Here is a 25196-nt window from a genome sequence, read left to right as displayed (position 1 = left end):
ACTTACAGTGTGTGCTACAAACACACAATGCATTACACATACTTTCGCTAGAATATCGTACAGCAAAAAATGAAAATATATTGTTCTATTTTGGACGTTGACCTGGTGCTGACAGTTGAGCCAAAAAACTAAAATTATAATCGCCTATCGGCAGTAGTTAATGGAGCATGGAGGACACCTAGTGGCTATGCTTTCAGCTGGTATGCAAATTGTAGAATTTGCGCAGCCGCTGTTCGATATCTCCATAAACATTCTAACCAGGAAATGCATCACGGAAGTTAGCTAACTGACAGATCAACGCCTTTCGCTAAAATAGCCATGTTATTGCAATTTCTTCAAGCAAAGTGACGTCCAGAATTCATTGGAATATATAATGCACAAAAATGTACATATAGACAATACATTTGACATGTTAAAGAGATGAGGAAACGTATACTGACTGGTCAACGATAGCTAGCTATGGTTAGCCTAGCACCTAAAAACAGCTGTCACTGCACAAGGTCCCGTCCGCAAGCCATGCTAACGTTACAGCATGAGCAGTTCATCAGCCGACGTTAATCTTCCTTAGGTAAATTATCTTTCGGTTTCGCGTGTGGCAGAGAACGATAGCGTCTCTACAGAGTCTGCCTGGCACATTGCGTATTTGACGCGGGACTACTGTATCTAGACGGAACCGGCAGCATGTTTCAGAAGACTTCTTTCACGACGCTCATAATCGGGGTGTTCGTGGTGTATGTCTTGCACACTTGCTGGGTGATGTATGGCATCGTTTACACCAAGCCTTGTGAGAACACGAAATTCGAAAACTGCATCAAACCATATTTGGCAGGAAAACCACGATTACAGGTTGGTATGCCATCTTTGCGAACTATAGCTCCATGGAATGCAAGTATTGTCGTTCAACCAACTGCTTAGCAATATCTGTATTTTTGTGTGTTCTTCATACCCAGCTGAGTATCTATACCGCCTTGCGACCAAACGCTGATGGTGGACACACGCTCATTTACAAGGAGGAAGACTTCGACGTGGATTCCAAGTTTGAAAGGTTAAACTTCTGTCTGACAAGATATATGACCGTATATGCAGTCAGTCGTTTGGAATTATCACGTTAATCATCTGTGGAAACGTTTTGGTAGACAGTATAATTTCAGGGTATTTGCAGGTACCCTGCTACTTTTACTTTCTGTTAGCAGGTCAATCCGGTCCAGATGGGAGATTTTCCCAAATTCGTAGTTAATGATCAACATTGAACAGACTACAGTGACCTGTTCAACCTGCAAAATGGTAGTTACAGCTCCCTAATTTCATTTGTCTATGTTTTCTTTTCCTTAAAGGACAGTAAATGTGTCCATCCCGAAGAAGACCCGGAACAACGGGACACTGTATGCCTTGGCGTTTGTGCACCAGGCCGGGGTAACCCCGTGGCAGGACCAGAAGCAGGTTCACCTGGTAGCCCAGCTTACCACCTACATGGTCCCCAAACCTGCGGAGGTCAGCCTGATCTCTGGGGAGGAAACGCCACAGGTCAGACTGCAATTACACCACACAGCACTTGTTCCAAATGTCATGCTGTTTTCTTTTCAGTGCACCACTAAAGGTTCTGGGTTGAACCAATGCTCTATAAGGTGATGTTGGTGCAACTTAAACACCGAAAATGTGTAACAGATACATAGGACAGTTCTGAAGAGCTCTATTTGAAAAACAAGCTGGCAGGTAGCAGTTAGAGCATCTTAGCACCAATTGAAAGGTTGCCAGGTTATATCCCCTGGTTAGCAAGGCGAAAAATCTGTAGTTTGTCCCTGAACATGTCAGTTGGGTGTTTGCCATGGAATCATCCATTTTGAATCACCCCTGTATAGCTTTTTATTTTCTGTACGGTCAGTTGCATTTCAAGTATTTGCTCCATGTTGATTGTACTGTTTTGATCAGTGCCCTTATTGTTCTTTCTGCATGGTGGGTGTGGTGATTGTGCCGAGAACAGCCGGGGCAGCAGAAACACAGGGCTGAAGGAGGGGACACTGCTGTGGAAAGACCTGTGTCTCACTGGCGCTCCCGTCTCACGCTCAACGTGGTGTCAGAGGAATTTGTTTTTGACAAGGACTTCCTGCCTAGTGACGTGCACCGCTTCTTGAGAGTGTAATAGCACACACACACACACACACACACACAGCACTTAGCACTCATGCAGTGTAAAATGTGCATGTATCCTACACAAAGAGCTAGACAGTGAAGAGATTTTATTAAGTCATTGATGTATTTCCCTTTGATTGTTGAACTGTTCCAGATTTCAGAATGGGAAAAAGATGATATATCTTCCCCTGCTGTTCGTGGACGAGCTGAGCAACCGAGTCAAGGACTTGATTGAGATCAACAACACCAGAACTGAACTCCCTCTCACCATCTCCTATGACACCATTTCCCTTGGAAAACTTCGCTTCTGGATTCACATGCAAGATGCCGTTTACTCACTTCAGCAGTTTGGTGAGTAGAAAATATATATCAACAGCATATATAGGGCAAAAGTGCAAAATTCATCATCGGCTTCTAAAGAGGTGATTGCTTTGATCAGTGGACTGAACTTTTACATGAGTTTGATAGTGATTTGTTTTGTTTCTTGTGATCTTCAGGCTTTACGGAGAAAGATGCTGATGAAATCAAGGGCATATTTGTGGACACCAACCTGTACTTCTTAGCCTTAACCTTCTTTGTAGCTGCATTCCATGTAAGAGTGTGAAATGTTACTATTGCATATATGTATGTATACATGAAGTGCAAAAAAGTTCATTTAAGATTTTCTATTTTTCTACAGCTTCTCTTTGATTTCTTGGCCTTCAAAAATGACATAAGCTTCTGGAAGCAGAAGAAAAGCATGATGGGAATGTCCAGCAAAGCAGGTTTGTTGACCTCTCACTAGGATGCTGTTGGGCAGGGATAATTTACATACTGATTCAGTATTTCAAACGTGTGCAATTTCAAAGTATTGTTGAATTATAATTTTCCTTTGTTTTACGATAAGGTTGTAAATCAGGAACACACACACAAACATGCATGCCCACACACAAAAGAGTAGTTGAAATACAACTGCTGAATTTCCGCAATGTTTAATAAGATGTGAATGAACATTTGGCTTATAGCCTTTAAACACAACATTGAAAGTGCACTGATATGGTTTAGATTCTATAAAGGCTTTTCATGGAACAAGGGAGTACAGCAAGACAAAGGTCAGGGTTGCGTTTGCATGATCCTTGTTCGTACACATTTGCCTATCTTCCCCTTGGCTGTACAGCCAATGTGTGTGTATGTAACTGATCCACTAATGTAACCAATGACGACGGTTGTTTCTTTCACCTGATTCGTGTTTATTCCAGTGCTGTGGAGATGTTTCAGCACCATTGTGATTTTCATGTACCTGTTTGACGAGCAGACCAGCCTGCTGGTCCTGATTCCTGCTGGGATTGGCTCCCTGATCGAGGTACGCCCATTTCTCTCAGAAGTGTGCACTTGTTCCCCTTGCTCAAGCCTACGCCTGTCCAGTGCTTTGTGGGAAGCAGTGAATGGTTAACCACCCTGGTTTTAGACCCTCCTCTAACTAGTTTCTATCTGCAGGTGTGGAAGGTGAAGAAAGCCTTCAAGATACAGATTTTCTGGAAAGGTGTCCGACCAACCTTCATAGTAAGTATGGATTGTTTAGTAAATAATTTTTTTTGTATTTGTCTTTTATTTTAGTTTTGTGTTCATGTTTGCTGTTTGTCTTCCCACAGTTCGGGAAATCGGACGAATCAGAGAAGAGGACCGAAGCGTATGATACTCTAGTGAGACCAAACACTCTTCTCCCATCATTTTGTATAGAAATGAATTTTCATTGTCATTTTCAATCAGTGACAATGTCTTTCCCATTGTCATAGATTTCTTTTATGTTCCTTACTACATTCTTCTCTTCAAAAGGCAATGAAATACCTGTCGTATGTCCTCTACCCTCTGTGTATTGGGGGGGCGGTTTATGCCTTAGTGTTTTTGAGATACAAAAGGTAAGCATTTGTCTTTGGTTTTCTGTATATGAATTGCACTTTAGTGTACTTTATGAAATGGTAACAAACTAACTGCATTAATTATCTTTACATGGGAATGTTTTTATTTTGGATTGACAAAAGTAGCCTTTGATTTGCCCTGATTGTCAGGGATGATGATGGTGGACTATGCTTTCTCCTGAAAATAGTACAATTCTCAGGTGTTGTGTTCCATGACAAGTTAGCAGAATTTTCCACAGTGTTACATTATTCTTGGTTTTGCCTTTTATTCCCTGGCTGAACATTATGAATATACAGGACGCCCCTTTGTGTTTACTGGTTTCTGTATAAATATGACAACATTCCCCGGTAGCTGGTTACTGTAGCAAGTGGCAGCTGGCTGGTTACAATAGTTACCTTGGTAACCAAACATACTTTCTAGCTTAGCTATTGTCCTATTATAAACATTAAAGTCAAGTGCTGAAAATCTTTGTTCACGTTTGACTGTTGCTTTCAAAAGTTAATCATAGCCATTGACTTGTAGTGTGCAGATATACAGTGTTATAATGGTTCATGCTCTAGAGTGCAAATCAGAAGCATAAATTCAACAGTGCCATGTTTTGTGCTTTTATGATGTATGTGTTGTTGGGTTTCTGTTTGTAGTTGGTACTCCTGGCTCATCAACAGTTTAGTGAATGGTAAGTTCATTGAGATCCAGAAACCAGCATGACACTCCTTGAATCTGCGATTGGTGCCTACTGTACATTTTTAGTTTTGTAAATTCATTTTGAGATCATAAATGATCTATTCATTTGAGTGGGCTTACATTTTTTCTGCTTGTTCCATCAGCTCTTTATCAGTTGTGGGGTTCTTATTTGAACTGCAGATTGTCCCTTTTTAATGTATTTTGAAAAGCTAGATTTCCTTTTGGTATACTAACGGCTCGTCCTTCAACAGGAGTATACGCGTTTGGATTCCTCTTCATGCTACCTCAGCTATTTGTTAACTACAAGGTCAGTTGTGCTATTCTGAGTGCAGATGTCTTATGTGCACTGTATTGTTGATAAGGTTTAGGAAGAGATGCTGGTGTCCATATCAATAATTCTCCTGTTTCAACAGTTTAAATCAGTGGCACATCTACCCTGGAAAGCATTCATGTATAAAGTGAGTGGATGATATTAGTTATTTTATTTAAAGATTGTCGTGTTTTACACTATTAAGATGTAAGCGGTTTTGGAAATCATGTTATCACTGAAATAAAATTAATTAGCTATGGTTGCTGTCGTGAAGGTAATCATCACCACAAAATCACCTAAATCAATCTGAAATTAAATTCTTCGTTATAATTTATGTATTATCATAATTAGATGCTTATGAAAGAGAAGGATGCTGATGAGAGTAATAGTAATGAATATATTGTGGTGAGTAATTAATATATTGTTTTAATGTGTTAATTAATGTGTCGTCACAGGCGTTCAACACCTTCATCGACGACGTATTTGCCTTCGTCATCACCATGCCTACCTCCCACCGGCTAGCTTGTTTCAGGGATGACGTGGTCTTCCTCGTCTATTTGTACCAGAGATGGTAGGTGATGTCTTCCTCGTCTATTTGTACCGGAGTGGGTTAGGCAATAGAACACACTCTGGTTTCCCTGAACTGGTTGCAGTTACTACAATGAGCCATTTGGATGCCACGCCATCTCCAGTGCTACAGCGTTGATCCTCACATGGACTCTATTCTTTTTTCCCCTGTGTTTCTCTCCTAAGGTTGTATCCTGTTGACAAAACCAGAATGAACGAATATGGGCTGTCTTACGACGAAGAGGAAAAACCCAAAGGAAAGGCCCATAGAGACTAAGACTGACCATTATAAAACACATACCCACCCCAACATGTTTAGAATATGGACCCACACCTCCCTTTGCGCGGAGCGGTGCATAATAAATACATTGGTGTTATTTGTCACAAGGAGGTGGTTGGGGTGTTTCAGTCCTCCTAAGCCTTTCACCTCCTGCTAGTCAGAACCATTCCAGTCAGTGTCGACCCAACCTTGAAGTACCTAACCCGAATTGAAGACTTGATTGGGCTTCCTGAAGCTATGCTACGCCTAGCACCAGGTTGGATCAATTAGCTCCAGCTAACACCAGTTAAAGGAGCATGGACCAACCCATAATGTTTACCTTGATTGGTGAATATTTGTACGTTTATAATATGGAACCCAACTTCGTCTGTCCCCCCTGCCTGCCTGCCTGCCCGCCCGTCTGTACTTGTTTATTGTCCAACCTAAAAAAAAAAACTAAAATAATACACACCTGTTCTTTCCTGTTCTGACGGAGTGACCAGGAGACTGATGTCAACACATTTTATATTCTTGGTCAAAGACTGCAGAATTCCGGGCTGTGTTTGATCTTTTGGAAGAACTACTGCTTTTATGTTTGCATTTGACCTTGGATAGTATTTGAAATGAGATGATGGTGCCAAATATGGGTAAAGATGATAGAAGTCCTTTGAATGCAGCATTGGGATGTTTCTTTTTATTATTAAAGAATTTGGTTATGTTGGTTTGTTTTGAATGGTTTTGGTTCAGGTTCAACAGATGTGAAAATGAGACTTTAGAAAAGTGTTATGAGGATATACAGTATGAGGCAGACATTCTAGTTCCTTTTTTTCTACAGTTTGTCTGTCCTTTTTTACACGAACATTAGATGGGGGAAAATTAGATGTTTTTAGTTCATGATAAATGTTATGGTCTTTGTCTAATAGAGCATCACAAAGTGATAAACTCAAACATTTCACAGTCTCGCATGTTGTATATTTTTTTAAATGGTTGGGTAATGGGTTTTTGCATAAAGTGCGCTGCTGCTCGTATAGTGAAGACCAGAGGACTATTTGGCATGCATGATATTCAGAAATTGCATGTAACTTTGCAATAAAAAAATGTTTTTGATCGGCATTCGTTTTCTTTAATCCATGTCAAAACATTGTGTTTGATGACCGCCTCATCTCTAGAAACCATTGTGGTATAGATTAAGTTGTGATTGGCCACTGTTCCAGTTTGTTCAAAAGATGTATATTATATTTGATAAATTATTTTCACAACTTCCCAATATTTAAAGGGGAGATCTGTTGGTGTAACTGTACTGAGGGTAGATTGAAGCACGGAGGTAAATATTGCGGTTGTAATAAGTAACCGTGCGATTACATTCAAATCCTAGAGCACAAATACAGTAGGGTGGGTTATTGGCATGTCATACTGTATTAGTCACAACAACTGAGCGAAGGCCACGGAGGACATGTTAACGTTACTGGGATCCGACGGAAACATTTTCTGATGTTAAAAATATTATTGTAAACTTAAAAAAGCATATTTGTAATGCAGTACTTTAAATACACTCTGTTCCCTCCAGAATTGTTGGACGTCTTGTCAAGTGCTATTCGTAAAGATTTTCAAAGAAGACAATAGATTTGCACGGTATATCGTTCATCGGCTCATCAAGGGATGTCAATGTCTGGAGCAAATCTTACTGGAGCCTTGATCTGAACCCGGTTCTGTGGTCAGATGTTCACATAGGTTGGAATGCTGTGGCACTTATTTTGGTTTTAAAGAATTGGTGACCCCAAAATTCAATACATTGTTTGTGTAAGATGAAACTGATGAACCACGATATACTTGTACTCTTTAGTATTTCTAGCTCATCTTTACCAGCATATTCAAATATCCTGGAGGGCATTGTAAATCAATCATATGGCCTCAAATTAAAATGGGTTTTGTGGAATGAAAGACTCAAACTACCAAAACTGAGGGTGAGGGGCCCTTATACAGTGGGGAAAAAAAGTATTTAGTTAGCCACCAATTGTGCAAGTTCTCCAACTTAAAAAGATGAGAGAGGGCTGTAATTTTCATCATAGGTCCACTTCAACTATGAGACAAAATGAGAAAAAGAAATCCAGAAAATGTATTGGTTAATTCCTCTGTAAAATAAGTATTTTAACGAAGGAGTGGCTTCGTAAGAAGCATTTCAAGGTCCTGGAGTGGCCTAGCCAGTCACCAGATCTTAACCCCATAGAAAATCTTTGGAGGGAGTTGAAAGTCTGTGTTGCCCAGCAACAGCCCCAAAACATCACTGCTCTAGAGGAGATCTGCATGGAGGAATAATTAATAATAATAATAATAAATTAATAAAAAAGATTTTCTGGATTTCTCATTTTGTCTCTCATAGTTGAAGTGTACCTATGATGAAAATTACAGGCCTCTCTCATCTTTTTCAGTGGGAGAACTTGCACAGTTGGTGGCTGACTAAATACTTTCTCGCCCCACTGTAGGTGTTGGCGGGTATCATTGTCTGAGAGATTTCAAGGGCAGTGCGATGTGTTTCACACATAATTGGACAGGAAGGCAATGTTTGTTTTGCACACCAAAAGCACATATTATAATGTTATGTAGTTGTGGTTGGTTGTGCCATCTGATGTCTTTCAGTGATGTGCTCAGGAGATACAGTGGGGAGAACAAGTATTTGATACACTGTCGATTTTGCAGGTTTTCCCACTTACAAAGCATGTAGAAGTCTGTCATTTTTATCAACTTCAACTGTGAGTGATGGAATCTAAAACAAAAATCTAGAAAATCACATTGTATGATTTTAAATGTATTATTTCGCATTTTATTGCATGACATAAGTATTTGATACATCAGAAAAGCAGAACTTAATATTTGGTTCAGAAACCTTTGTTTGCAATTACAGAGATCATACGTTTCCTGTAGTTCTTGACCAGGTTTGCACACACTGCAGCAGGGATTTTGGCCCACTCCTCCATACAGACCTTCTCCAGATCCTTCAGGTTTCGGGGCTGTCGCTGGGCAATACGGACTATCTGCTCCTTCCAAAGATTTTATATTGGGTTCAGGTCTGGAGACTGGCTAGGCCACTCCAGGACCTTGAGATGCTTTTTACGGAGCCACTCCTTAGTTGCCCTGGCTGTGTGTTTCGGGTCGTTATCATGCTGGAAGACCCCGTCACAACCCATCTTCAATGCTCTTACTGAGGGAAGGAGGTTGTTGGCCAAGATCTTGCGATACATGCCCCCATCCATCCTCCCCTCAATACGGTGCAGTCATCCTGTCCCCTTTGCAGAAAAGAATCCCCAAAGAATGATGTTTCCACCTCCATGTTTCACAGTTGAGATGGTGTTCTTGGGGTTGTACTCATCTTCTACCACCAAACACGGCGAGTGGAGTTTAGACTCAGACCACATCAGACCACATGACCTTCTCCCATTCCTCCTCTGGATCATCCAGATGGTCATTGGCAAACTTCAGACGGGCCGGGACATGCACTGGCTTGAGCAGGGGGACCTTGCGTCCATGACGGCGTAGTGTATTACTAATGTTTCTTTTTGAGACTGTGGTCCCAGCTCTCTTCAGGTCATTGACCAGGTCCTGCCGTGTAGTTCTGGGCTGATCAAATACTTATCTCATGCAATAAAAAGCAAATTAATTAATTTAAAATCATACAATGTGAATTTTGGGATTTTTGTTTTAGATTCCTTCTCTCACAGTTGAAGAGTACTTATGATAAAAATTACATAAAAATTCTACATGCTTTGTAAGTGGGGAAAACCTGCAAAATCGGCAGTGTATCAAATACTTGTTCTCCCCACTGCACGTGTTGTTTGATTATATGGAGGGATTACATTAAAAAATTTTTTTTAAAGAATTCTTTGCTTGTTGTTGTTAAAATACATGTTTAGTGTTTCAAACTGAGTGGCTTCAGTGTAATATGTTGCAGGCTCATTCATTGACCTTAACACGCTATAACAGTATTGTGCTTGTTTCAGGCTTGTTTTTGAAGCTACGGTTGCTTGTTTGACTTGCGAGAGTTGGCAACACTGCATGTAGCTAGTACTCTACTGTAAAATGTATAGCCTACTGTTTTACTTTTGACAAGTTGAGAAAGCATGAATTCTTAACTATTTCTACTGGTTAATGTGTGTTAATGTTTTGATTTTTTGGCCAACTGTAGCTGGATATCATGCAAATGTATGGCCTAGTTTTTTTTTTTTTTTTTATATGGCCAGTTAAAATACAGAGGAATTTGATTCTACCTCGACATCCAAATTTGCTCGTGTTTTATGACACAAATGTTGCATTGTTAACATTAGGTATTGATACATGAAGTAGTTGTGCTGTGGTGAGAGGCCTCTTCAAGATATCTAGAATGTGACAATATTTGTCTTGGTTTGTTGGTCTTATGCTGCAGTAACTTGGTGCAACCTTCCTAAGTAACAAGGAGGAAATGAAACATAATATTGACAACATCCCACACAAAGGGTCCTAGTACTGTTGTGGAAACGATGTGTAGACTGTCACACACCTAAACTATTTAAACCCCCAACAGAGACCTGACAGCATTGTCACAAAATTTATAACTCATCAACCAAGATCAGTCATGAAGAGCACATTTGTTTTTCTGCTGCTAGTTTTGTTTGGAAACTTGTCAGGTATGGATTCTGAAATTATTTTGTAATAACATGGGCTAACTGTATTACCTAAATGTATAATATGCAGTATATTATACAAGTGACGTTAGTGTTTGATGTTATGCGTTGTGAGATGATATTTGGCATGTAATTTTAATCAGTTTCAGCTCAAAACTACCCAGTCCTAAATGGCCAATGCGTGCCCATAATAAACTGCCTACTGCGTTTATATCAGCATGATTTTGATGCCTCTGCCATAAGCCGCGAATTAAACATGTTTTATTGCTGTCGCTCAGTGGAGGCCCTGCAGTGTTTTAGCTGTGTGGGCTCAAACAGTAATATTCTGTGCAACCAAAACACAGTGAACTGTTCTTCCTCCAACAACTTCTGCATGACCACCGTCACCACATTCGGTAAGTGCACAACAACCAGGCACCCTGTGCTGATGTTCCGTATCCAATCAGTTCATTGTGTATTTTGTAGGGATGGTTTGGAGAGAACGCACCCTTCATGCTGCCTACTTTGCGTAGTGATACTTTCATGTGCTGAATGTTCAACGGCGTGACGCTAGAGAGAGTAACCCTTTATATTTAATGTTTTCATTACTTGTCAAGTGCTATTCATTTCCTGTTATTCAAACAGTTGGTCCTTCGAGCCCTTTAACCAGGTCACTGTTATCTCCCCAGTGGGCTTTCACTCCATTTCTAAAACATGCAGCAGCAGCGCGTTGTGTACAGCAAGCTCTTTGACCAACGTCAGCCTGGGAGGAGTAGTGGGCAACCAGGTCACCTGTTGTCAGACCGACCTGTGTAACATCAACGCCTCGACAGTCTGTGGGCTCAGTGTCCTGTTGTGTGTGGCTTGCCTACTCTCTGGCCTGGTTCTGTCTGTCTGAAAAGTGTTTTTGTTTTTTGTTTATGAATTAATAAAGAGCTTCAAAAAATGTATGTGGGGGTCACTTTTTTTTTCCCCGGGGTTCGCTGGAGGAGGGATGAGCCAAGTACGAGATAAGATATTACTGGGCAATATTGGCATTTTGTAAAATGTTTAATTGAGGAAACGGCTACACCGTGAAAACAAACCTGCATTCCTAAACAAGGCCACTTTTGGGAACTGGAAAACATTTTAGATACCATAATGGTAACGATAATACATTTAAATAAATATTTTAAAATGTCATACTTAAGGGTTCATGACATGCTTCTAGCAGATTCAAGTAATGCAAGAGGACATATTTAGATAATATATGCGTAATTCCAATAGAAGGGTAATGTCATCATTATGGCGGTTCTCAAAAGGCTGCGTCTGCCATACCAGTGTTTGAGAATGTGGCAAAAAGCCAAACCACATTTAGAAAATAAATATTATATCGTATAACTTTTCCCCCACTAGCCAGTGTAAGCCTGTGACTTACCTTCTCACAGAGAAAACTGGTGCATGAAGATACCCATCATATCACAACTCGTGTTGTAACCCAAAAGCAGCTCTAGATAATCCACTTTACAGTGGTCAAACTGATCTTAACACTAACAGGAACTGTCAATGTCAGGTTTCTAAGCGGTCAGTGTCATCAACTCATTTTACTCATTCATAAAATGTAATGGAAATTAACTGCAATATCACTCATCTATTGTATAACATAAATCTTGAAGGTCTTTGTATGAGTTCCTGACAGTCACGGTTCATTCACTTGAGTACCGTTAGTTCCAATTACATGTGGGCCTGTGCACTTTGCAGGCATTAGCATTGCACGCTCAGCTAACTCAGTGGTCGCTGGCGGGAATGGGAACCTTCTGCTTCTCTAACCTATGAGCGTAATGTCAACAAGGGGATGGATGTTGGGCTAAAAGAGCACCATGCTGCCTTTGGTTTTGTGCTGTAGCCATGCTGTGCACTCAGACTACTCTGAGAATGAGTAGGTGAATCCAGACAGTGCCTGGTTCAGTAGCCTAGGTGCCAAACAGTGTGTTGCATGTAGTTTAGCGGGGACGACGACAAATTACTGAAAGTGGTTCCTAGAATGGGTCCTTGAAAGAGCAAGGCAAAAAAATATGTTCTTTCTGTGCTCGAGGAGAACGGTTTACGCTGACGTGTATCAATTAATTCATAGTGCGTTGAGAGGAGATGAATAAAGAAAAATATTATAATGTTTGAATAATCCCCAATTTTCAGGTTTTGACGGTTGACTCTGCTTTGACTCCTCCCATAGAAGTGACGTTTGACTCTATATAAACCTATGTCCCGCCCTTTATCATTCTCTTTCCGCTCAAATCTTAGTAGGAAGTTGACGTGCCTAAGGTGCTCTGTTCTTCTTTGGAAGCTAAGGCCCAGAATCCGGCGACTAGCACCACTAAAATTAGGCATCCGACGCCAAAACTATAAAATCCACCCAGAAAAATGGCATCTGTATCTGAGCTTGCTTGTATTTATTCTGCCCTGATCCTCCACGACGATGAAGTCACCGTAACAGTAAGTCCCGCTTAAAATGGCCCCTTGGCCGGCCTGTTGTGAAGCTAACCAGCCGTAGTGGGTGTTTGTAGTGCCGAAATAGTATTAACGTCCTAGTGAATATGAATTGATAGGACACAAAAGAATGCCGGTCACTTGTCAAAAATGAAAGCTAGCCTACTAACCCCAATGTCACTTCATAACATGCTATCTGTTAACTAGCTTAACTCAGCACCATGCGTGTTCTCATCGTCCAACTAACTGCTGCTTCTGGAATCACCGTTGCCACGATAGCCTGCTAGTTTACCCCGATGCCGTACAGTCATAGATAAAATATACGATTGACTTCAAATGACTTGGCTCCTAGTCTTTTTGTCGTTATTGTGCCTAAGTTAGTACCGGCAAACTAACGCCGGTGAATCGCTTGTAATCAAGGTGACGTTAGGTATTTAGCTAGCGTGCCATTTGTCCGAAGACGCTCTGATACCTACCCGCATATTCGTATGTTTTTCCACATGCTTTCTAGCTAACCTGTCGGTGCTGTGTATAACCCGCCATATGGTAAGGCTGTCTTAATGGTAATAGAGGTACGTAATGTGTATTACGCTTCCATGTGTTTGCAGGAGGACAAGCTGTTGGCCCTCATCAAGGCTGCTAACGTGACAATTGAGCCTTTCTGGCCCAGCCTCTTCTCCAAGGTGGGTCTTGTCCCCTTCATGAACGTTTACCACACGCACGTGTTGTCTACCTTTATTTGTTAATACATTAAAATGTACTGTAGGAGCACAGCGCAGACTGATGAATACAAAAATACAGCCCCTTTGTAATGGTGCGAACATCACAATGAACACTTATTTACGATGCTGGATCCAAGACAGTGGCTGTGCTACAGTGATCATTGCAACAGTTGTGATCTATGTATTTGAAGTTTGTCACTCATGGATATTGCTCAAGCCAAATGGTCCCACTGTAGACCCCCCCCATCACTGTCACACTGATGCCACTCGGTGGTCCTCTATGGTATGACAGCCATGGTGGTCATTGCTAACCTTGCGGTTTGTTCCAGGCCCTGGCAAGTGTGGACATCGGCAGCCTGATCTGCAACGTGGGCGCTGGTGGCGGAGCTGCCCCTGCCGCCGCTGGAGGTGCCGCTGCTACAGCCGACGCCCCAGGTAACTAAAGGACAGAGCGAGGCTGGGGGCACTGTCTCGGGGGGGGGGTTAATTTGGCCTGTATCAGGTGAGATCGCCTGACACATGAAGCAACGACAATGTCTGGTGGGAAATATACCAAATGAATAGATTAAATTGCCTAGTATTGTGTGAACGATATGATCTGTTGTCAAGAAAGCAGCCTCCGCTTGCTCTTACAGCAAGACATTTCTGAGTGTTTGGTCATGTGGCTAAGCGTGGCGCGAGAGTCACGTCTAGTCACATGACCATCGGGGGCCATTGTAGCGTTTCCAATGTCAGGGGTTCAGGGAGTTACGTGCCACACTGTTGATGATCAGGTTGTGTTAATGGCGCATAAAGGTGTCTTCAGCCTCCAATTTTGATCCCGTTTGTTAAGTGTACCGCAAAGCTTAATTCAGACAATAGAAAAGGTATGTTGGGGGTTTTGTGAAAATGTAATGACATCTGTTCATACATGTCCTAATGTCATACCTTGTTCTCCGCATTCCAGCCAAGGAAGAGGACAAGAAGGAAGAGAAGAAAGAGGAGTCCGAGGAAGGTTCCGATGATGACATGGGCTTCGGTCTTTTCGACTAAACCAGTTTTTGTAACAAATAAAATCCAAAAACGAAACTAGCAACATTTGCTTTTCATTGAGCCTTTTTTGGTATCTGAACACCACTGCTAATAGGATGCTATAAACTGTTCTGTTGAAACATTGTAAATTTAGGGTGTCAGAAAATTACTGTTGGAATTTGAGACATCAACATCAGTTTAGTCATTCTTTGGGCAGGCATAACATGGACAAGAGGACTCATGAACCCCAACTCTTTACAGTGTAAAAACATTCAGAAGACAATGATACATTTTATTAGGTTAAGGAACTGTACAGGTTATTCTTCCTGAGAATAAGTTACACCCAAAGTGAGCAGTCTGATGATGATTGTATACAGGAGCCTCGACACGCAAACTCACCGGTCAGTTTTCAGTTTAGATCCTGTGCCCTAATCAATATGGCCCAGGTCAATGACCATTAGCTAAAACACGACTAGGCTTAAATATACAAAATGTTTCAGTGATGGGTAGCAATGGGGAACCAGCTTTCAGCGGAACTGGCAAATTTGTTTTTCAGTCATTTGGCACAGTTGATGTTACTGTAGAACTTCAGCTTTATGGTGAAAGCACCATGTAACATTTCAGTCTTAGAAATGTTAAACGCTTAAAAATATATTTTTACTATAAGTTAATGTAAGTGGCTTGTGACAGGTTTCATAGATTAATTTTTATATTTTATTATTCACTGTGGAGGTGCCGGAGTCTGTCAGAGGATGCTAAAAAAAAAAGTGTACAAAAGAACCAAACTACAGTATGTTGGGCAGAAAAGAATATGCTGTAGGACTGTCTTCAACAAAAACCTGACCACATCTCACAACAGAATGTTAATCATCGCCATGTAACTCGGTAGTTCAATTGTTCGAAAGTTCCAGTTCGATTTTTATTCTATTCCCAGATCAGATCTGAAATCATTATCCACCTGGAAGATGTCGGATGGCATGAGCAGACAGTCTCTGGATAAAAAAAAACAACAATCGGCACGAACGAGACAGCCAAATATAATAAAAGAATACTTTGCTCTCCAAACATCAAGGGATCCTGGAGCGCAAAGACAGATCGAACAGAAGTCTATATAAAAGGTTTTCAGGAAGGGGATGGTCGAGTGAAGTTTTCCGTCTTTTCCCCTAGCTACAGGAGCTCGGAGCCAGGTGTGAACGGAGCAGTCTTGACTAGTGTCGTATTGTGCTGTCTATGATTGCCACGGGAGCCGAAACCAACAAAGCCCATTTCAATAGGACCAGCCCCCCCACCCCCTCCCCTTTGTTAAACCCGCTGTCCATCTGGAGGTCTTTCATGCCAAGGGGGCTAGGGACCAGGAGGGGGCTAGTGTGACCCCCGAGACTGGGCGTGGATCATCTTGAGCCGGGCCTGGTCGATGACGTCCAGCAGGTTCTTGGCGTCCACTGCCAGGGCGTGAGCGGCGGTCAGCATCTGCTTCTTGTAGTCCTGCTGAAGGCTGGTGAGGACGTACTGCTGGGCCAACTTCATCTTGTTGATGAGCTCAGCCAGGTCAGAGTTCAACAGCTTCTGGGCCATCTCAATCTGCAGAGAAAGACAGAAGGAGTTGTAAAGAATACCAAACAATACACAAGAGACAACTTATTTTTTTCTCCCTTGAGTAACAATAGGCCCAGAGCAACATGTGTCCTTAGAAAAGAAAATAGTTGTGTGTGATGGTAATAGCACATGGCTGTAACCTCTCTGTGTGTGATGGTAATAGGTGGTTGTTACCTCTGATGGTAATAAAAGGAGGCTGTTACCTCCCTGTATGTGATGGTAATAGAAGGTGGTTTTTACCTCCCCGTATGTGATGGTAATAGAAGGTGGTTGTTACCTCCCCGTGTGTGATGGTAATAGAAGGTGGTTTTTACCTCCCCGTGTGTGATGGTAATAGAAGGTGGCTGTTACCTCCCCGTGTGTGATGGTAATAGAAGGTGGTTGTTACCTCCCCGTGTGTGATGGTAATAGAAGGTGGCTGTTACCTCCCCGTGTGTGATGGTAATAGAAGGTGGCTGTTACCTCCCCGTGTGTGATGGTAATAGAAGGTGGTTGTTACCTCCCCGTGTGTGATGGTAATAGAAGGTGGTTTTTACCTCCCCGTGTGTGATGGTAATAGAAGGTGGCTGTTACCTCCCCGTGTGTGATGGTAATAGAAGGTGGCTGTTACCTCCCCGTGTGTGATGGTAATAGAAGGTGGCCGTTACCTCCCCGTGTGTGATGGTAATAGAAGGTGGCCGTTACCTCCCCGTGTGTGATGGTAATAGAAGGTGGCCGTTACCTCCCCGTGTGTGATGGTAATAGAAGGTGGTTTTTACCTCCCCGTGTGTGATGGTAATAGAAGGTGGCTGTTACCTCCCCGTGTGTGATGGTAATAGAAGGTGGCCGTTACCTCCCCGTGTGTGATGGTAATAGAAGGTGGCCGTTACCTCCCCGTGTGTGATGGTAATAGAAGGTGGCCGTTACCTCCCCGTGTGTGATGGTAATAGAAGGTGGCCGTTACCTCCCCGTGTGTGATGGTAATAGAAGGTGGCTGTTACCTCCCCGTGTGTGATGGTAATAGAAGGTGGCTGTTACCTCCCTGTGTGTGATGGTAATAGAAGGTGGTTGTTACCTCCCTGTGTGTGATGGTAATAGAAGGTGGCTGTTACCTCTCTGTGTGTGTTTACTGGTAACATTGGTATGGTCTCATCCACTGTGGCCAACAGGGTTCTCAATGCTAGGCCCACCTCCTGTAAAAATAACCAATATCATGTGTCATACAAAAACAAATCAGTGTGATTGGACAGGGAAAATAGTATCCTCTCGAGGAATGATCACCAACATACATCAACAGCTAAACAATAAACATGTCCTCTGTATATGGCTTGGTAGAGTTGCTTGTAATTCAAGAATAGTAGGTTTGATGGGCTGGCCCACCAATAAATAAAACATACTGTCATTTTAAAGATTGTTCACCTTGCCGACTCAGGGATTCAATGCTCTTTCCTGTCACCTGCCACCCCAGGCTATATACCATAGCTAAGAGTTGTTCATGGGCACGACTCAACACAGAGTTCCTGGATACAGCCTGTAGCACCTATTTTGTTTTGGTCAACTCTTGAGGTGAATTCAGTTGGACGATTTGTCAGACAATGGACTTATCATTCCCATGGTTGTGGAATTATATGACTGTATGTTCAAGGCTGTATTCTTACATGGTGTACAGTCTCATATCCTACGACCTTCAGCCAATCACCATTCAGGGTTTGAACCAACTGGTTTATAAATGTATTGATGATTGTTTTATTACTAGGGCCTTACCTTGACCATGGGAACATACTCCTCTGGTGGTGCTGGCTGAATCTTACTGGACATCTCTATGACCGCCTTGACCAAGCCCGTCACATTCTCATACACCTTGTCATTGGAGCGGTCCAAGTTAGCTGTTGGGGGTGGACTGATCTCCTGTGGCTGGATCTGCAGCAGAGAGACGTGGTTTAGTTTTAGGTAACTATTAAAGTCAATTTATCTACATATGTTTTTTTTTTTTTTTTAGCAAAAACAAACCATTAAGGCCATTTTATCTAACTTTATTTTTGATGACTGCTGGAATGTTCACAGCTATCCTACTAATCAGAACCAGAAGGTAACAGAGTGTTACAGGTATTTTGTTTTCTGTTACTAATCTACACTAAGTCCGATTACTTGAAGGATATTACTTGAATTGTGTAGTTTACAAAGTAAACACTAGATGGCAGAGTTACTGTAGCTCAAATGCACAAACTCTCCATATTCGCAAAAGCATACAGTGACGTGAAAGAAGTGTACACCCCTTGAAAAAGCTTTTTTTCTCATATTTGGACACATGGATATCTGAGCTAAATTCCAACCATGATCATTGACAGAAGGTAAACCAATTTAACAAATCACAAAAAACAACCCCAGGGTAACAACAAAGGATATACAGCAGAACTGTAAAGAACAGTGCTAAAACAAACTGAAACAGTTAAAAGAAACAAATATTTTCTGTTCATTTTTGACAAATGATTGCAAAGTATAAGCTATTAGTGTAATCTGTTAAATTAGGTTACCTTTATCTGTCAGTAGTGCTGAAGTGAAGATTACATACCCAGGTGTCCAAACATGTGAAGATATCTAGACAACCCTCTAGGGGGCGTACTTCCCTTTTCACAAGACCGTAAATTCTCCATTCATTATAGGAGGAAAGCATATACTGGTTGTGAATGATTTGGCCTCCAGAATAAAACACGTGCGCACACCCACTACAGAGCTTGCTGTATCTACCACACTACAGTTAGTGATGTTACTAAGACTACAGGTCCCAACATGCACCACACCATCGGGGAGAGAGTCATCAGTGATGTCCTAGATCTATTACTTCCACTACATTGATTTGAAATGAATATGGGCCAAAACAGCAATGACAGTCATCAGTGACATAACAGCCAGTGAACACTGATGATCTGCTAGGGTTACGGCAGACTTGCCAAGTCTCGCAGGTTTCAGACCTTGAGCCCAGCGGAACTGGCCTCATCCATCCATAGTGGTCACTTCCAGACACTGATTTAATGGCCTCATCTAACGGTTATCATGGTTACAATTCAGGGGAATAAACAGAGCTTGGATCTGTGCCTGAGACCCCCACCCCCCCCACCCTAGTGTTAGAGTTCCCCCTAGTGGTCAGGACAGTGACTGACAAACACAGAGCTCTTACCCTCCAGGGCTAAAAGACAGCGACAGGGAGGGGTGGAGGCAAAACAAGAGTGCGAGCAGGAGGATGGGAGAGAAAGGGGGGATGCGTGGGAAACAGAAGAGGGAGAAAGGATTAATACAGCAGAACAGAAGGCAAAAGGTCATGCACGCAACGCGTCGTAAGGTCACGCTACACGTCGTAATGTCACGCAGCGCGTCGTAAGCACAACACGAGCAGATGGTCATAAAAACATATATTTTTTTAAAACTCTACCTCTACCACAGTTTTAAAACAAGCTGCAGTAGGATATTAAACCAGACATTTGTTATCATTCATTAACAACAGTCTCCTTGTTCAACTTCGACTAGAGTGAGAAAGAGTGAGAACAAGCACCATCCTTCACCATATCTAGTCTTATCTGTTGACGGGTCTCCTCGCTACGGTCACTTATCAACCGGTTTTATCACTACAACTACAAGTTAAGGGAGAGCCTTCCTCCCAGGCATCCATGCCATGCCGATAAAGGTACTGCAGTTTATCGTATTCGTCGTTTCTGCTGCTTGTTCAGTATAATGTTTACTTTTTCTGGAGAAGTCCGGAAACAACCGATATATCCTGGACCTTGGCTTGTGAGATGAAAAGATGTGACGAGAGCCTTGGATCTAAATGGATCTCACTAGGTTGTCTTGTTAGGAAACGTTTTCCTTCTGTCTTCCACTGTAAAACCAGTCTTAGCCGTTCCTTTTTTCTTTTTCAGAACTAGAAGAAAGGTGCCTCTCTCTGAGTTTCCCTTTAAAATGCCTGCCCGGAAAGTTACCAGAGAGAACAGTCTTCAACTCACTCGCTTCTCCTTAAATGGACTACTGTTACATAACCAGGAACCAAAATACAAGGCCAGAAATTGTGGTTTTCTGGATCAGCTGAACGGTGTCTGTCTGGGGCCCATGTTGTAAGTACAGCTATGTATGTTATCTGTCAGTGGACGTTTGTTGATCCTTGAGTGTCTGTATCTTTGTGTCATATGCATTTTTCTTCTGTACGGGTGTAGTCTCTCACCATGCCTTAAAGATTCTGGGCATTTTAATGTGCCGTTTATACGTGCATAATCTAGAAATAGAATCACTATAATACCTTGGTTTGCCATGAAATTCCATGTTTGAAACAGAGTGATTTTGACATGGGTACATATCAGCACATTCAAGGCATGGACCATTTTCAAGGACCTGTTTAGGTTTGACAGCTGTACTTTCACAACCAGGGTCAAAAGATTTCTGAATGCATCTTTGTGTGTTTATACATAAAGCAGTAATGTCCCAAGTGCTATCTCTGTCAGAGAGATGGGCGTCAGGCTCTCAATGGTCTGTCCAAGGATGAGACAGGACAAGGGCTTTTGAACTGAGCTGATCTAGGAGTAACACGCTCTTCTATTGACTACCAGCAACTTAAACTGCCTGGGCTCCTAGTGAACCAGGGGAAATACAGACTCAGAGTTTCCTGCCCAGATCTGCTCAGAGTCTGTCTAAGGTTGGGTTCTAACCTCTTGAATTAACTGGAAGGGACATTTTTCTTCTAAGGATGTTTTTGTTTTAAGAACAAAACAAAAAAAAGGAACCGATGACAGCCAGGTGAGAAATAGAAAGCATGCTGGAAACAGCAGAAGAAACCAATAGCAGTATAAAAAAAAAGCACATGCAATCAGTGTTAGAATGGCCTCTTTCTCATTGTCTCAATTTCATGGTGATCCCTGGCGAAGGGGTTCAGATGCCTGCTTTCAGAAATGTATGACTCCTGTTTCTCAGATCTATTTGTACTGCCAAGTTGGAACAAATGCAAAAACAAATGTGGCACCAAGCAACACTTTGCAATGAATTGTATAGCACCTACAGAAAGGCATGAAGAACATGGTAGTGTTTTGCTATACCTTGACCCCCTCATTGTAACTGTCCACAGGGTTGAGGCTGGCCAGACTGCCCAAGTGACTGGGGGCTCCAGGACGAGGGGGCTTCTTAGGAGGGGCCACATGCTCTGAGAGAGACAGAGAGAGAGACAGAGAGAGAGACAGAGAGACAGAGAGAGAGAGAGACAGAACAAAGGTTTGATTTCCATGGGGTGCCAGTCCAAAAAGGTATGTAAATCCATTTGTGACCATACACTACGTGGAGCAGATTATGACCATACACTACGTGGAGCAGATTATGACCATACACTACGTGGAGCAGATTATGACCATACACTACGTGGAGCAGATTATGACCATACACTACGTGGAGCAGATTATGACCATACACTACGTGGAGCAGATTATGACCATACACTACGTGGAGCAGATGTGACCATACATTATGTGGAGTAAGGCGGAGCTGAGGATTGCCTTACCTGGTTTCCCCAGTCCAACAGGCTGGTATATGTGTTGGTTTCCAGTCTGAGGGGAACAACAGTAACCAGTCAGAGAGGCACTGGCACTTTTCTGTCTGTCTGACAGTGGTCTTCCAGCAGCACTCAGGATGAGGTCTTACCCTGGGCCCTGTCCGTCTGTGTGTATGTATGTTTGTGTTTTTGTATGTTAATGTGGGGTTCTGTGGTATAGCTGACAACACTTCTTATCTCAGACCATCCAGGACACACAGAAAATCACAAATCAGAGTATGACCCAGTAACACTTCTATAACTTCTATGGAAAACATTCACCCCCTCGCTCTCTCTCTCTCTCGCTCGCTCTCCCAGCATCTCCCTCTCTCCTGGCATCTCCCTCTCACTCTCCCCCTCTCTCGCTCTCTCTCCCGCCATCTCCCTCTCACTCTCCCCTCACATTCCAACCCTTCCTCTTGGTAAAGATCCACTCAGTCCAGTTCTGTAATTAGGGTGGAAATGGGACAGGCTGGTTTGTGGGAGCTCTATGGTTGACGCCTGTTTTTAAAGATTATCCAGCAGAGACAGAAAGAGATGATGGCATGAGAAATGCCAGGCTGTAGATTCAGTTCAGTTCCCACCCTCCCTGGTGCCAAATCATATCAGCCAGGAGGCTCTGGGACGCTACAGAATGAGCCCCTAGGCCAGTAAATCATACAATGAGGAGTATATGCTGTGAAATTAAATAACACTGAAAAACTTAATAAATCAATTAGTAAATAAAAATAAGTCTGGCGTGTCTGTGTGACAGTGTGTGTCCTGGTCAATCCCTCCCCAGTCATAGGTCCATGGGAAACTCACCGGGCCCTGGATACTGCCGTCCTCCCGGTCAATGCTGCCCCGCGAGTTCCGGGATTCTGGCTTCTGACGAGAACACAGAGCAGAAGGTCAGAGAACTAGCTGGCCACATCTGACCACTGAACTGACCACCTCATAATTACAACCCCAGAAGTAATAAAGCTATATTTATCAGTAAATACTGGGTCATGACTGTCCTGGAGTAGGACTGGCTATCTGTTTGTTACAGCACAACAAGATGAAGTGCAGCTGAATTCCCAGTCGTTTTTGGTTCCATCAGGGCATGGAACACAAAGTTCCATAGAAACGGATCTGTTCTGTTACTCTGCTGTGTTTACACTCATTCCTCTTTGACTACTTCACATGTTGGCCCCCGAGTTGCTACCAACAAACCACACCAGATCAGCCAAGACTCCATCCAGTGCAATCTAGAAGACACTTATTCTACCTACAGACCACACAGACAGAAAAAGACAGAACATCCAGTAGAAGAACTATTTGAATCAAAACGGAGTCTCAGAGCATCTGGTCCAAACAACCCTCCAGGTGTCACAGTAACAGAAGTAACAATCCTCAGACAGCCGCCATGTCCAACGCCACGGCCTCAACATTCCCAGCTGTGATCTGTACCGGTTTTCCAAAGCAGGACTTGAAGAGATGCATCCTCTGACTTCTGTGCCTGGTGAAGAGTGGCTGTGCAGAGAGAGGTGGTCCCATCGGCGGAGTGAAACCCGAAGCAGCCAGAGGTTTCTGCTGTGGCAGCTTCAGGAGGAAGGCTTAAACGTGCCTGACGATGGATTCACAAGCACACAGAAGGAGCCAGCCTGACTCTCTCATGGCTCCGACTGACTGCTCTCTCTGCTTCACTCCAACTCTCTCCTTCTCCCTCACTCACTCCCTCCCTCACTCCCTCACTCACTCACTCCCTCCAGCCAAGTCCACTTCCGTTCCCTCACTCACCATTGTCTCTCACATGCCTTTCTTTCGGTCTCAATTTTTTTGTCTCACTCTGAATTTGTTTACAGAAATATATATATATTTTTTAAATCATCGTATGAACGTGTTAGGTCTTTAACATTTCACACAAATTACAAATAAAAGACGCAATGCAGATTCAGTGCAACTGAGCTTTCCACCGATCTACTCCACAATATCTGGTGAAACAGGCTGCATTAATGAAGGCTCTTCTGAACGCTGGCTGGGTGAGGCTGTGGAGAAACACAACGCCAGACTTTCCACAGGAAGCCTTCAGAGAAGGAGACGGGTCATCAAACGACGATGTGGAACTGTCATCACAGTGGCTGGTTGGAAGCCCAGTGCAGTTGCCTTGTTTGATGTGAAGACATTTATCAGTGTGTTATACCATTGAAGGTATTTCCCAATGCACTGCTCAGACATGGTAGATGGCCTATTCCGGATATGAATTAAGAAACATCCGCTCAACGGTGCTGTTGTCACCTTTAAATAATATCAGTAAGCTTTGGAAGAGAGAGGAGGGTAAAAGTGTCTATCTGACCTTCCTTTCCCCTCAGGAAATGAGTGTGTGTGATCACAGGTCTTTCTGACCCTCCTTTCTCCTTAGGTGAGTGTGGGTGATCACAGGTCTTTCTGACCCTCCTTTCTCCTTAGGTGAGTGTGGGTGATCACAGGTCTTTCTGACCCTCCTTTCTCCTTAGGTGAGTGTGGGTGATCACAGGTCTTTCTGACCCTCCTTTCTCCTTAGGTGAGTGTGGGTGATCACAGGTCTTTCTGACCCTCCTTTCTCCTTAGGTGAGTGTGGGTGATCACAGGTCTTTCTGACCCTCCTTTCTCCTTAGGTGAGTGTGGGTGATCACAGGTCTTTCTGACCCTCCTTTCTCCTTAGGTGAGTGTGGGTGATCACAGGTCTTTCTGACCCTCCTTTCTCCTTAGGTGAGTGTGGGTGATCACAGGTCTTTCTGACCCTCCTTTCTCCTTAGGTGAGTGTGTTTTTAAAATGCATCTCCTTTCCAATGGACAGGCTTTCAGCCTTATTACACTGAAGGAAAACATCAATGATCTGAATGTGAATCTCTGGAGATAGTGTGGAAAAACAAACCCTAGAGAGGAACTACGGTCTGAAGGTTGAGCGTGTAGAGAGAACACCAGCATGACATTGTAATCCAATCCAGATGTTTACTCCAATACTAAACAGCCAGTGGCAAACTGAATACTGATATAGTAGTTCTGTGAAAGAACTGAATAACAGTTCACTGAATAATAGAAAAATCCAATCGGGTTTCTGTAGATTGCTAAACCAATGACTTGACAGTTCTTTTTACATTAACTGTTAAAGGGATAGTTCGGCCCATACTCAAGTCCACTTACCCTTTGTTGTTCCTGAGTCATTTTTCAAAACAATCCATTATTTAGCTCTGTCCCAGTCTGTAATTAGCATTATTAGCATCGTCCAAATTCATGAATATAAATTGTGTGTGACGCTTTACAAAAGCTGCATTACAAGCGGAAAACTACTCCAAAACACTTCAAACTACAATCAGTAATCTGTTATGCTAGTAATGAATTTTTTTAACTGTATACTGACGAAACAGTCTGC

The 25196-nt window shown here is 42.6% G+C and overlaps 4 protein-coding genes across 23 annotated transcripts in view; 3 read left to right on the top strand and 1 right to left on the bottom strand.

Moving 5' to 3' along the window:
- Positions 1-253: 253 nt before the first annotated feature.
- On the top strand, positions 254-6962 carry clptm1l (CLPTM1 like). The gene is made up of 16 exons (XM_010873171.3): positions 254-846; positions 951-1045; positions 1335-1524; positions 1982-2136; positions 2285-2481; positions 2628-2722; positions 2810-2894; positions 3369-3472; positions 3607-3672; positions 3762-3812; positions 3946-4028; positions 4671-4705; positions 4965-5020; positions 5127-5171; positions 5479-5594; positions 5777-6962. Exons 1-16 carry the CDS (start codon positions 682-684, stop codon positions 5865-5867), a joined length of 1629 nt encoding a protein of 542 aa, XP_010871473.1. The 5' UTR covers positions 254-681; the 3' UTR covers positions 5868-6962.
- Positions 6963-10430: 3468 nt separating this feature from the next.
- Positions 10431-11381, top strand: LOC105012510 (lymphocyte antigen 6E). Its single transcript, XM_020050080.1, has 3 exons — positions 10431-10507; positions 10783-10899; positions 11173-11381. The coding sequence occupies exons 1-3, from the start codon at positions 10456-10458 to the stop codon at positions 11379-11381; spliced, it is 378 nt and encodes a 125-aa protein (XP_019905639.1). The 5' UTR covers positions 10431-10455.
- A 1363-nt stretch (positions 11382-12744) lies between these two features.
- Positions 12745-14748, top strand: rplp1 (ribosomal protein, large, P1). The gene is made up of 4 exons (XM_010873170.2): positions 12745-12955; positions 13558-13632; positions 14001-14106; positions 14618-14748. The coding sequence occupies exons 1-4, from the start codon at positions 12884-12886 to the stop codon at positions 14701-14703; spliced, it is 339 nt and encodes a 112-aa protein (XP_010871472.1). The 5' UTR covers positions 12745-12883; the 3' UTR covers positions 14704-14748.
- Positions 14749-14949: 201 nt separating this feature from the next.
- ptk2aa (protein tyrosine kinase 2aa) overlaps positions 14950-25196 on the bottom strand; it is an 89570-nt gene continuing 79323 nt past the window's right edge. For 15 of the 20 annotated variants that reach the window (XM_029122900.2, XM_029122898.2, XM_029122897.2 and 12 more), the window contains 7 exons: positions 22625-22687; positions 21791-21836; positions 21336-21439; positions 19436-19444; positions 18022-18177; positions 17370-17450; positions 14950-16263 (listed from right to left, as the gene is read on the bottom strand). In XM_029122900.2, coding sequence (XP_028978733.2) covers positions 16045-16263; positions 17370-17450; positions 18022-18177; positions 19436-19444; positions 21336-21439; positions 21791-21836; positions 22625-22687 — 678 coding nt within the window. In that variant the 3' untranslated portion in view covers positions 14950-16044. The remainder of the gene's footprint in view (positions 16264-17369; positions 17451-18021; positions 18178-19435; positions 19445-21335; positions 21440-21790; positions 21837-22624; positions 22688-25196) is intronic. The other 5 variants (XM_029122884.2, XM_029122885.2, XM_029122887.2 and 2 more) reach the window with 2 other exon arrangements.

This window comes from Esox lucius, chromosome 10, assembly GCF_011004845.1.
Source record: "Esox lucius isolate fEsoLuc1 chromosome 10, fEsoLuc1.pri, whole genome shotgun sequence".
Taxonomy (NCBI): Eukaryota; Metazoa; Chordata; class Actinopteri; order Esociformes; family Esocidae; genus Esox; species Esox lucius.
This window is presented reverse-complemented; position numbering and strand designations above follow the sequence as displayed.